Source organism: Diprion similis, chromosome 12, assembly GCF_021155765.1.
Source record: "Diprion similis isolate iyDipSimi1 chromosome 12, iyDipSimi1.1, whole genome shotgun sequence".
Classification (NCBI taxonomy): Eukaryota; Metazoa; Arthropoda; class Insecta; order Hymenoptera; family Diprionidae; genus Diprion; species Diprion similis.
Genome location: NC_060116.1, coordinates 16960848 through 16971734, shown reverse-complemented (window position 1 = coordinate 16971734; position 10887 = coordinate 16960848). Strand labels below are relative to the sequence as shown.

General features: G+C 38.3%; 4 protein-coding genes across 4 annotated transcripts; 2 read left to right on the top strand and 2 right to left on the bottom strand.

The window, feature by feature from the left end:
- The first annotated feature begins 3870 nt into the window (after positions 1 to 3870).
- On the top strand, positions 3871 to 4843 carry LOC124413675 (acylpyruvase FAHD1, mitochondrial). The gene is made up of 4 exons (XM_046894397.1): positions 3871 to 3911; positions 4121 to 4217; positions 4290 to 4439; positions 4502 to 4843. The coding sequence occupies exons 1-4, from the start codon at positions 3871 to 3873 to the stop codon at positions 4841 to 4843; spliced, it is 630 nt and encodes a 209-aa protein (XP_046750353.1).
- A 143-nt stretch (positions 4844 to 4986) lies between these two features.
- On the bottom strand, positions 4987 to 6831 carry LOC124413288 (phospholipid phosphatase 5). The gene is made up of 6 exons (XM_046893782.1): positions 6670 to 6831; positions 6193 to 6298; positions 5953 to 6100; positions 5752 to 5880; positions 5457 to 5627; positions 4987 to 5374 (listed from the first exon to the last, which is right to left on the bottom strand). Exons 1-6 carry the CDS (start codon positions 6750 to 6752, stop codon positions 5205 to 5207), a joined length of 807 nt encoding a protein of 268 aa, XP_046749738.1. The 5' UTR covers positions 6753 to 6831; the 3' UTR covers positions 4987 to 5204.
- A 120-nt stretch (positions 6832 to 6951) lies between these two features.
- On the top strand, positions 6952 to 9309 carry LOC124413469 (probable ATP-dependent RNA helicase DDX56). Its single transcript, XM_046894061.1, has 6 exons — positions 6952 to 7096; positions 7342 to 7785; positions 7886 to 8145; positions 8260 to 8452; positions 8530 to 8834; positions 8945 to 9309. Exons 1-6 carry the CDS (start codon positions 6989 to 6991, stop codon positions 9306 to 9308), a joined length of 1674 nt encoding a protein of 557 aa, XP_046750017.1. The 5' UTR covers positions 6952 to 6988; the 3' UTR covers position 9309.
- Positions 9310 to 9438: 129 nt separating this feature from the next.
- Positions 9439 to 10648, bottom strand: LOC124413471 (protein PBDC1). The gene is made up of 4 exons (XM_046894064.1): positions 10509 to 10648; positions 10201 to 10266; positions 10027 to 10086; positions 9439 to 9949 (listed from the first exon to the last, which is right to left on the bottom strand). The coding sequence occupies exons 1-4, from the start codon at positions 10566 to 10568 to the stop codon at positions 9590 to 9592; spliced, it is 546 nt and encodes a 181-aa protein (XP_046750020.1). The 5' UTR covers positions 10569 to 10648; the 3' UTR covers positions 9439 to 9589.
- Between the last annotated feature and the right edge of the window lie 239 nt (positions 10649 to 10887).

The window sequence follows — 10887 nt, the reverse complement described above, 5'->3', positions numbered from 1 at the left end:
GCCATCAGTTCGGAATAAAAACAGCCTGCGAACATTCAAGGTGAGTCTTGTGTCTCGAGTTTTCATTGTTTTGAGCAACTTCAGCTTCTAGCGATCTCGGTTCCCTCTTCTCTGCGGCGCGTATCGTTTGTCATTGTTTGATTCTCGGTAAATGCGTAGTTGCATTGTAACCAAGTTTGTTCCGTCGGTTGAGGCAATCAGTGTTCTACAGTACATGAAGTGAGAATAATCAAATCTTGTTACGGAGCAGATTCTTTGATTTATACAGCTTTTCGGAGATCTCTAGATAGGTTACCGACAGATTGAGATGTGTTGTTTTCGTGCAGACTTTTGACAAATCACAAGCGTTTTATGACGAGACAATATGCCACGATGATCTCTAATTGCGGTAGTTTTTTTTCCCACGTTCTGATAAAACGGATATTGCGAAATTTTCTCAGATTTCGGGTTGCGGATCGCGTTTGTACGTGGACATACGATCGTAAGTTGTAATTTTAGAACGTGTATTACTGCATAGTTGATATCGCCGTTGTTTCTTGCGTGTGGAAAACACAAATTCAGAACTTTAACTGAATGGGAATTAATGCTGCTACAATGCGTGGTGCGGTGTCTTGTGCGGCATACCGTTCGAAACGAATAATAAATATCGCTTCGTGTTTATTGGTGAGTATTTTTGCTTATTACGTAAGCTATTCCATTCTTTATCCGATTGTTTTCTTGGGGATTGATACTGTAATCCTTTATTACCACGTGTAAAATTTTTCGTAGCCGTCTATTGTTAATTTCTACAGTTCATTTGCTATCAAATCAGTAACCACTGAAATATAATTGTAGAAAAATAAAATTGTTCTGATTCGACAGGCAGTCTTTAGTGATGCAAAATGTGATCCAGTTTTATTGTGTGAATAATATTCGGTTACATTGTGATTGCAGTGTCAAAAGTGCGCCGCTTCACCAACCAACTACGAGAACTCCTTCATGTAAAATGTGGAGCAACCGAGAGGAGGTAAGGATCAACTTATCTCACAATTAGCAATAGCTTAATAATTGAAGGCTGTACATATCTATACATTTAAAACCGAATTCCTGCCTCTGTGCAACATGCAGTGAATAAATATGGAAGTAGACGTCAGAAAAATAGATAATTTTAGAATTGAAAATCCAGTTTGCTTTAAATAATTTTAGTTTCCTTTTTTGGTTCTTTCCAGAGTTGGGCAGAGACGTCCGAGTAACCTCTCCATTATTCGGCAACGTTGGTGAGTTTGCATGTGTTTGGGTTACGGGTATTTCCTTGGAACTCCTCTGTCACGTGGCGTGGCGGTAAAAATTGTTATACAATCTTCGATTTCTCAGCTGTATGGATAGGCTCCTCCGCGATCACAACGGTGCTTGACTTTCATTGCCATTCGATTCATTTTTCTTTAAATTCACCTATTTTACGATAGGTTAGTTGAATTTAGAAATTTTGCACGTTGCTGAAAGTGGAATGAGCATCGCGACAGGTAACCATCACTTACTCGGCATTCGCGAGAACGAATTTTGTTTAGCTAGTGATATAATAATCTACGTTTGAATTTACCAATGCCGTCGTTTAAGCGGTGGATTCACCTGAAGCTTAATTATATTCACACCATTGGTTTATCAATGAAATTTCAAAGTCTGGCATAACGTAACGTAATCAAATTGCATGCTCAATGTTGAATAATTTTTAATTTTCTATCAGCCAGCAAGTATTAATGGATTGTAGATTTAGCTCGCTTAGTTGAATGCTGATAAGCACACAGGATGTTTCTAATCGATTTTACAAGATGTTCATGTACCAATATAGTCCTCCAGCATCACTAAAATTACTAAACGAAGTATATTTCATATCATTACACAATCAGCTGACTGACTATACGTGGTACAAAGACATATTGATCCCTACAGGTAATCAACGGAAAAGTAAGTCACTGTGACCACGGCGCAAATGACGAAGAATGATGTGTGTTGGAAAGAATGAAGAATCGTTTGTTTCGAATATAGGTAACCGGGTAGGTAGGTGATCGTTTCGGGATCCGTGTGTGTGTCTCTCTTTTCGACTTTTCCGTTGGGAATCAGGCGAGGGTAGGAAGGTCGCGACGACCGTGATATCACTGAGTTTTGAAATCCACAGCGTCGAACGATTACAGAGATCTTTGCGTGAAATGGTCGTTCTAGTCTTCGGTCCATTTGTAAGTTTTTAAATTTCAACGAGGCTGAATTTTTCATTTCTTGCGACTCTGCAACCATCTTTTAGCGGTTATTCAATCTAATTATTTATCATTATCAATCATTATTTGGTTCGATTAATCTCTGTGATTGTTTGAATGGGCAATACGCATCTCTCGATCATCTTTCGCGTTCCGTGGTACGCTGGTTGAGGAGAGATGCAGAGCTCGAAGACTTCGCGTTGAAGAGGACCGCCGACCGTCACGCCACACAATAATGCATGCTTTTGAGAAATCATGCATCATTGAGACAATGCATCTGAGAAAAACAATCCGCACCACAATGTGTCGAATTCAGAAAGACGCAGGTGCGGATTGGGTTTATACAGAATTTTTCCACAGGTACTAGATACTTTGTGATAGATTAATCAATAACGTCTTTTTGCGCGTAGATCAATTATGGGAATTGGACGCGCCTTTGATGCGAAGATCGATGATGAAATTCGATAGATCGCACTTTTCGCGCGTCGAAAAGGTGTAAGACTGTTGATGTGCTGAGCCTTCAACTCTTCAGTAAACTTTGTGCCGAATAATGGAGTTGTCAAGTTTCACCGCGCTTGTTGCGCGTTGACTTGATACTTTACGGTTCTGAGAGAAACTGCGGCATTTTCAAGCCGGTGCTCAACGCGCGAAGATATGAATGACTAGTAAAGTATTTATGAAATATATCTGAGGTGTACAAAAGCATTTGCTTCACCGTTCATATTATTTTTTGTTTCAATGCAACGAGTCAGTTGTTTTTTATAAGGTATTTATTTAAATAATTATTAGCATAAAATTAATGTTGCTTCAAAAAATGAACATTTCTTTCAATAATAGAAATTATCGACTCGAAGTCTGTTGCCGCGAATGTCATGGTGGGCTTGATAAATTTTTTTTCAATCCACACACTATGGTAATTGTGCTAATCCTACCTGATATGTTTCAGTTAATCAAAACGTTTGTCTATGCTAGTCCGACCTTTTGTGTGTTTCAGCTAATAAGTTTTTCCCTTTTTTTTGTTAATTATAGTTTGTCATTATCTAAGCTAATTAGGTACTTTTCGTCTGTTTCAACATCTGACCAATCATATTCTCACCTGCTCCAGGTTACTGAATTTCATTGGCTCCACTGAAAAATCAGAATTTGATTACTTAGGTTTAGGTTTAGTTTAGGTGACATTTTTCGTTTCCTCTGGGATGTGTCATCAAATTTATTCAGCTATTGTTTCTTACCATTTTTTTATATCTTTCGATCCTTCTGGTGACGGTATTTTTTCTTGTTTTTTCCTCTCAATTTCCTTTTTTTTATCATTGTTTCTTTTTGACTTTTCCGAATTGGCATAAATAGGCTGTATTTTTGATATGGTTATTCGAATTTATTGTGCAGTTTTGTGATTAAACATGGCCAGCTCCGTCATTCGACGCCGTCGCTCGATCTATTTTGTCTTTAGACTGCGATGCAAAATTTGACGGCGCGCTACTTTTGCGAGTTTTTGAAATTATCCATGAATTTGTCGATCTCGCGGCAACCAATGTGCAATCGATACTAGTTCATTTGAAATACATTTTATAGTATTTATTCATGAACTTCGACGAAAACTTGTTGCTCAAATATATTAATGATAAATATTAAACGCAAGATGGAGAATGTTTCTTTTAAACCGCGAAAAATTTCAAACAGGTTATTCTAGCTGACAAGTTTGAGAATTTTTGAAAATTGTTTATAACGAAACCATGCGAAATTGTCGCAAGGATACTATATACAAATGCGCAGATAGTTTTATTCGATATACCAAGAAGATTGTTTGCACGAGCGTGAATTATCGGTAAGCTGATAACAAATCATTAAATTTTAAAAGTAATATAATGTTTTGCAATTTCGCATCGCAGTCCTGTTCTTCGAAATTCTACTAATGATAAAGGAACTCCGCCGTACTTCTTTTTGAAGCCACCTACGTCGTTGGTTGAGGAGGATAGCGATATTTTCGTACGTAATACAGTATAGCTTCTCGCCAAGCAACTTTTGAATATTTTACAGTTGTTTTAACCATCGCAACAGCAGATTCCGGCGTTGTACAAAGACGTAAAACAGGAAACAACACTGGGCGTGATTATTGGGACTAAATGCAAGTCGGTGGAAGTCAGAAGAGCTATGAATTACGTGATGGGATATTGCGTTGCCCAAGATTTGACGGGTGTCGATCAATTGGTTTGGGATTCAAGTCTGTGAAATAATTCGAATCTTCGTCAACAAACTTCGGACTTTTACAGATAGAAGCTAGAGAAAAATGCCAACCCTGGATGTTGGCTAAATGCTTTGATACTTCGTGCCCCGTGACAAGGTTTATTCCGTACGACGCGTTGAAGGATCCTCAAAATGCTATGCTGTGGTGTATCGTAAATGGTGGACCGAGACAGCACGCCAATACAAAAGAGATGATTCACACTATTCCAGAATTGATATCGTTTATTAGTATGTTTATGACTCTGGAAAAATTTGATTTAATTTTAACTGGAAGCCCTCCTTACTCGGGTCTCATTTATCCTGGGGACGTCATAGAATTTGGTATAGACGACCTTGCGTCTGCTGTTTTCTCCATAGACACCGAATAGTCAAGTGTTACAAATCTCATCGTCGCATTTCTCAATTTCACAATGTTAGAAAATAAATGCTCTCTTATATTTTTCTAGTATATTGCAGAAATTTTTAAAGAGTAGCATTATGAGGATGTGGGAAATATTTAAAAAATTGACCGTTTAAATTAGTAGACATATATTAAGTACTTGGCAGTTAACATTGATCGTCAACTTCATTTTTATGTACAGTGGAATGGTAATTTTTTTTTTCTGTTGTAGTTTTAACTGCATTATTGTAATGCATTAACTTCGATAATTGAAAACCCAGTATCAATGGAAAAGTGATACATATCGAATTAGTAACAAACTCTTCGGAGATAATGGACAGAAGCTTTCTTCAAATCCACTTGACTTGCTCTCCTTTACTTCCTTTTATACTGTCGATCTCAATTTGCGATATTAGCGCACTATAGGGCTTGTGACAAACTGGCGAATCCAATGGAGGATAGTAATGTCTGTAGCACAAGTATGTCAGTGAAATGCCTAGAGTCGAACCGACCGTTACATCTGAAACAGTGACACGAATCAATATTATAACAGTCATCTCCGTGGTATTTGTCAAATCTTCATTGAAATCACTCAGACTTACCCTGCCAATGATGATGGTAGTCACAAGTCCGACTAAGCGCTATGCTCAAAGCAACGCCTAACGGTATCAAAAAAATGCATAATTTCCAAGCCTGCCCTTTTCCTGCAAGTGTGAATGTATGGAGTTTACCGGCAAGGTAGAGAGATATAAATCCGAGACTCGCGAACGCAACTAAAATATCCAAAAAACATTCGATTAGTATAAGGTAGGAACATTTTTTCATTTTTAAAAACGTAGCAACATTATTCACAGTTCTCTTTATAAGTTTTCTAAATCAACAAATCGTAAATTTTACACGAGGAATGTCCACTGGGGAATGATTTCTTGCCATCTCTGACCAAAGCCGGGTCTCCGTTACATTCAAATTCAGTGTTCAGCGCACCGTCAGGAAAACATCGCCAGTAGTAATCGGGTCTTGGTCGACCTGCGAAGGAAAAATCGTGAAACTAGTTTTCTTCTCAAATTTTACATTTAGGTTCTGAAACAGTTCACTCACCCACAATTAGTTTTATCACATCAGTAATAACGCCGTTCAAGCCCAGAGCCAATGTCACTGACAATGTAGCTTGACAAAAATCCGTTTTGTCTCTTGTTACGAGGAATGTAAAGCATATCACAATTATCGGAAAGACAAATACCAGCGGCTGAAATGTAAGAATTGATATTTATCAGTTTGTTACCATAGATATAATCACGGAATGCTTTATTTTCAATTAAAAATTCATTTTTACTTTACCCATAGTACAGTGGTCGGCACATATGAATCTGTCCTAGGATTTTTATAAAGCCACAATTCATCGATGTGGATTTTCCTTGTGAATGGTTCGGCCCTCTCTAGTTCCCTGCAAGCGTTTTTCTCTTTCTTCAAGTGTTTTTATCTTGTTTTAAAATTACATATTACATCGGAAATTGTATATTATTTTCCTGCTCTAAAAACACTCAGCTGATCCTATAATTGCTTGGTTTTTTTTCTACTCTCGGAATTTATACTGATTGATTTTATACCGAAAGATTGGATATATTGTAACAGAGCGGTGCAATTACGTGATTCTCAAACTTTACGATGCGGATTACGGATTGAACGAAGTGTCAAAAACTCGCGCCGTATGTGACAGCTGTGGAAATTAGCAGACCATCGATCATCGATGTTAGCAGACGATCTGAAGTGCAGAGTTAAATTCGAATGAATGAACTGGATGAAACAATTATTTACATGAACAGCAGAGCCAGGAATCCTCGTAGCAGGATGTCTAATAACAAGCCACCTGAAACCTCGAGGCCGCGAAACGGAGGCATTTCCTTTTCCACGAAACAACACTACTCACAGGTCCAACGTCTACGTTCCGCGGCCATATTGCCAAAAACACGCAGAGACAGCAGTCGAACCTCGAAGTGTCTAAACAGGTCTCTAGACATCGAATAAAATCGAACACGCGAGCGTATCTTATGTCTGCTTATGCCTATACATCGCAAATGCACGTGTGCTGTTGTACAAGTCTCAAATTCAACGACGTGACTTATAATTTTCCGAAATGAGTGCGGATAAAAGAATTGCAACAGACGAGGAGGAGGAAGAGGAAGAGGAAGAGGAAAAGCCTAAAAACTTCCACGAGATGGAATTGGACGATCGAATACTCAAGGTAAATACCGCGGAATAACCTTCGTGTCTTATGTGGGCTATCTGCTCACCTCGTCAAAGCATGGTTCATTTAGTTTAAATTTCCTGAATGGTTTCGGCCCATAAGTAACTCGTATCAAAGTATCTTACTAATTGAAAACCTACTGTCGTTTCACTCACAAGTTCAACAATTTTTGAGGTTATGCTTCATCATCGGATAAAGGCAATTTCGATGAATTTATTATATCGCTATTATTGCTTCTGCAGGCAGTAGCAAAACTTGGTTGGCTTGAACCAACTTTAATTCAGGAGAAGACGATACCGCTTTTATTGGATGGGAAGGATGTGTTGGTGAGAGCGAGAACTGGCTCTGGTAAAACTGCAGCATTTGCAATACCAATAATACAGAAGATCTTGTCTGGTAAACAGACGCCGATCAGACAGGAAATTAAAGCGTTGATCCTAGCGCCTAGTAAAGAACTTTGCAAACAAATTCATCAAGTGGTATCCGATTTGACGATCAAGTGCTCAAGGGAAGTGAAATCTGTTGACATTAGTTCCCCGCTTGAACTTAATGCACAAAAACCTTTACTCGCAGAAAAACCTGATATCGTCATCGCCACGCCTGGCAGACTTTTGCAACATCTCAAGGCTAATAATCTCAATGTCAAGAAAACTATGGAGACTCTTGTCATTGATGAAGCTGATTTGGTACTTGGATTACACCATTTTTTATATTCATTCCATAATTAGAAGTTAATCGAGGCTAGTTTGGATTAGGATTAATAATAGGATGTATTTGGTTTTCAAGGTGTTTTCATTTGGATACGAAGACGATGTTAAATCTGTACTAACTTACTTGCCTACCGTCTACCAAGCTGTTCTAGCTTCGGCCACACTCTCCGAGGATGTACTGTCATTAAAAAAATTAGTTCTACATAATCCGGCAATATTAAAATTAGAGGAGCCACCCTTAGCGCCACCCTCACAATTGGCACATTATACTCTGGCTGCTGAAGAGAATGATAAAGCAGCTATATTGTATGCTTTGCTGAAACTGCATTTAGTCAGGTAATATTTTATCTAAGAAAAATTGGAACAAGCCATTGTAAATACTTATTAGAAAAACTTTCAACGCGATACAATGATAATCGCCAAGTCATATTTGATACTTTTTCTCTTCAGGGGAAAAACAATCATATTTGTAAATACAGTGGATCGGTGTTACAAGTTGAAGTTATTTTTGGAGCAATTTGGGGTCCCTACGTGCGTTCTAAACTCTGAGTTGCCTGCCAGTGCAAGATGCAGGGCAGTAACGTATTTCAATAGTGGGACTTATGATATTATTATAGCCTCAGATGAAAAGGCCTTAGAAGAGGTGAACATAATTTCTCGTCTTATCTGCCGTATAGACTTTTGCATTCAAATTACCGTACAATTTTTACAATGTTTCAGCCGCTTATGGTCAAAGATAAAAAATCTAAACGCAGAAAAGACAACGAGTCCGGTGTAGCACGAGGAATCGATTTTCAGTTCGTGTCCAACGTGATAAATTTTGATTTTCCATTGGATGTGACTTCTTATATTCATAGAGCAGGACGAACAGCAAGAGGTAAAAATCAGGGCACGGCGCTTAGCTTTGTAGCTCTGCGAGAACGATCTTTGCTCGATGAAGTCGACACGCAGTTGAAGGAAGGTTATAACCGGGAAAATATATTCAAAACTTATCAGTTCAAACTAGAGGAAGTCGAAGGTTTCAGGTATATATTGTGCAGTTAAATTTTTCTGCAGACGTAAACAGTAGTCAATTGAATCGAGTGAGTGATTACAAGAAAGCCGTCAATGAAAAATGTTATAATCCAATTTCAAGGTATCGAGCAAAGGATGCCTGGAAAGCGGTGACCAGAATTGCAGTGCGCGAAGCTCGTCTAAAGGAAATTAAGCAGGAAGTACTGAACTGTGAAAAATTAAAGGGGTACTTTGAAGAAAATCCAAAAGACCTAAAATCCCTGCGGCAAGACAAGGCCCTGCACACTGTGAGGCAGCAGCCCCATTTGAAAGATGTTCCCGAGTACATAGTGCCCCAGACTCTGAGGAGGATAGCAGGAATAGGAAAAAGGAAGCGAAAATTTGACAGGGATGCTGCAGCAACTGGGTCGAGCGCCAGCAAATCAAAACACTTAGCCAGAGCTTCGAATCCATTGATCAGTCTCAGCATACCGCGAAAAAAGTGAAATAACGGAACACAGTGAAAAAGTTACGAACTGTTAAGAATATAAGACTATAATAATACTACCTGATTATTATATTTTTAAATACAAAAACGGAGTCGATCAGAGAAAATTGAGTGATCCTTTTGTTTTGCTGTAAATGTTTTCTCAACATTTATTACATATTAGCGGATTGTAAAATTAATAGCTTTGCAAATATTAAGTAAATAATGAGATTTGCTAAATGCATAATTGTAGAAATAAATCAGCCAACCTCGAGTTTGCGAAGCGAAAGTATTGGAATATTACGACTTAGGGGCCGTTCTTCTGGGTTTGTACTTCCCTCTGATATTGTCATTCAGACCTTCTCTGTTTCTTGCCAACTCAATAGCATAGAATTGGATTCTGGATGTCAGTATGCTGTTTTGTTCAGAATATTCTCCATCACAATCTGCCCTTACTAGGGTACCGAAACTGTAGTCTTCTACGACATCTTTGAACTGTTCGCAAAATGGCCTCCACTTTGCTTTTCCTTCCGGCGACTTGAGCTCGTCCTCGTCTATCTTGTCGACTTTGAAGTCTGGAAACGATTCTCTAAATGATTTGTAAATCAAATCGTCGTGCGGCGTCAGTCTTAGGAGCTTAGGATCCACAGAGCACAGTATCTGGAAATGAAACAGTGTTTACAAGCTGGAGGAAAAAGCGCGTAGAATATTTTGGGTGGAAAAATTCTGTTACCAACGTTAAAGTATATCTCTGCGTGCTCAAATGCCTTGATTGCCCACATTGCCTCCACTGATGGCTGGAATAATTTTTGGACAGATTAAAATTTGTCAGCTTAGAAAATCTGAGAAACATAGCACACTTTGGAGGATTCTAGTGATTGGAGTGTGCAAATGAATTATTGTTGGCTTACGTCATTGTCAAACTCTTCGGCAGGCCTGGAAAGAACGCTGCTTCCGGCTATCAATTGATCAGCTGTCTGTATTGTGGAGTAAGTTATTGATGAGTAGTGTTTCTTTAAAATGGGTGAATAAAACGGTGAGAATATCAGAGATATGAATATAGGTTATGTTTTTGTGAAATAGGTTTTTGGTATTGTAAGTCATTTCAAAGACTTGCAGAATAATGTTTCTTGAGGGAAATTAAAAACAGACTACATTTTCGTTGTAATCTGACGATAAATTTCGACCGAACGTATCTAAGCGTGATTATTTTACTCACCACATCACCCACATGTGCCATGTTTGCGCGAATGTTATTGTTATTATAATTAAATCGCATATACGTCGAGAGTCAAGTGCGTGAGTGTTGCTTGCTTCGAATGGATAAAATTTGTGTAATTCAACTGACACCGCTTTTCAAATATTTATACACTTGTACAGAAAAGATTGATTGAGTTTTATTCATCAATTTTATGACAGTGGTTCTCTACGAAAGAAAATATCACGCGATGCTCGAGTTCGAGACCTGACACTTTGCATGAACTGACAGTTCAAAAACTTATCCTCTTCTAAACCATCGTCAGAGTAAACTGATTATTATTATTCATCTCCCTAACGCGTACTGATAACGTGCTAAAAATAAATTTTGTGACAGCTAC

Coding starts and splice junctions, on each gene's coding strand:
- LOC124413675 (XM_046894397.1), top strand. CDS start 3,871: ATGGAGAATGTTTCTTTTAAACCGCGAAAAATTTCAAACAG. Junction 3,912..4,120: donor CCGCGAAAAATTTCAAACAG/GTTATTCTAGCT, acceptor TTCGCATCGCAG/TCCTGTTCTTCGAAATTCTA. Junction 4,440..4,501: donor TGACGGGTGTCGATCAATTG/GTTTGGGATTCA, acceptor GGACTTTTACAG/ATAGAAGCTAGAGAAAAATG.
- LOC124413288 (XM_046893782.1), bottom strand. CDS start 6,752: ATGCCTCCGTTTCGCGGCCTCGAGGTTTCAGGTGGCTTGTTATTAGAC. Junction 5,881..5,952: donor TGTGATAAAACTAATTGTGG/GTGAGTGAACTG, acceptor TTTCCTTCGCAG/GTCGACCAAGACCCGATTAC. Junction 5,628..5,751: donor CCCCAGTGGACATTCCTCGT/GTAAAATTTACG, acceptor TGGATATTTTAG/TTGCGTTCGCGAGTCTCGGA.
- LOC124413469 (XM_046894061.1), top strand. CDS start 6,989: ATGAGTGCGGATAAAAGAATTGCAACAGACGAGGAGGAGGAAGAGGAA. Junction 7,097..7,341: donor TGGACGATCGAATACTCAAG/GTAAATACCGCG, acceptor TTGCTTCTGCAG/GCAGTAGCAAAACTTGGTTG. Junction 7,786..7,885: donor TCATTGATGAAGCTGATTTG/GTACTTGGATTA, acceptor TTGGTTTTCAAG/GTGTTTTCATTTGGATACGA.
- LOC124413471 (XM_046894064.1), bottom strand. CDS start 10,568: ATGCGATTTAATTATAATAACAATAACATTCGCGCAAACATGGCACAT. Junction 10,267..10,508: donor TGGCACATGTGGGTGATGTG/GTGAGTAAAATA, acceptor TCCACAATACAG/ACAGCTGATCAATTGATAGC. Junction 10,087..10,200: donor CCGAAGAGTTTGACAATGAC/GTAAGCCAACAA, acceptor AAATTATTCCAG/CCATCAGTGGAGGCAATGTG.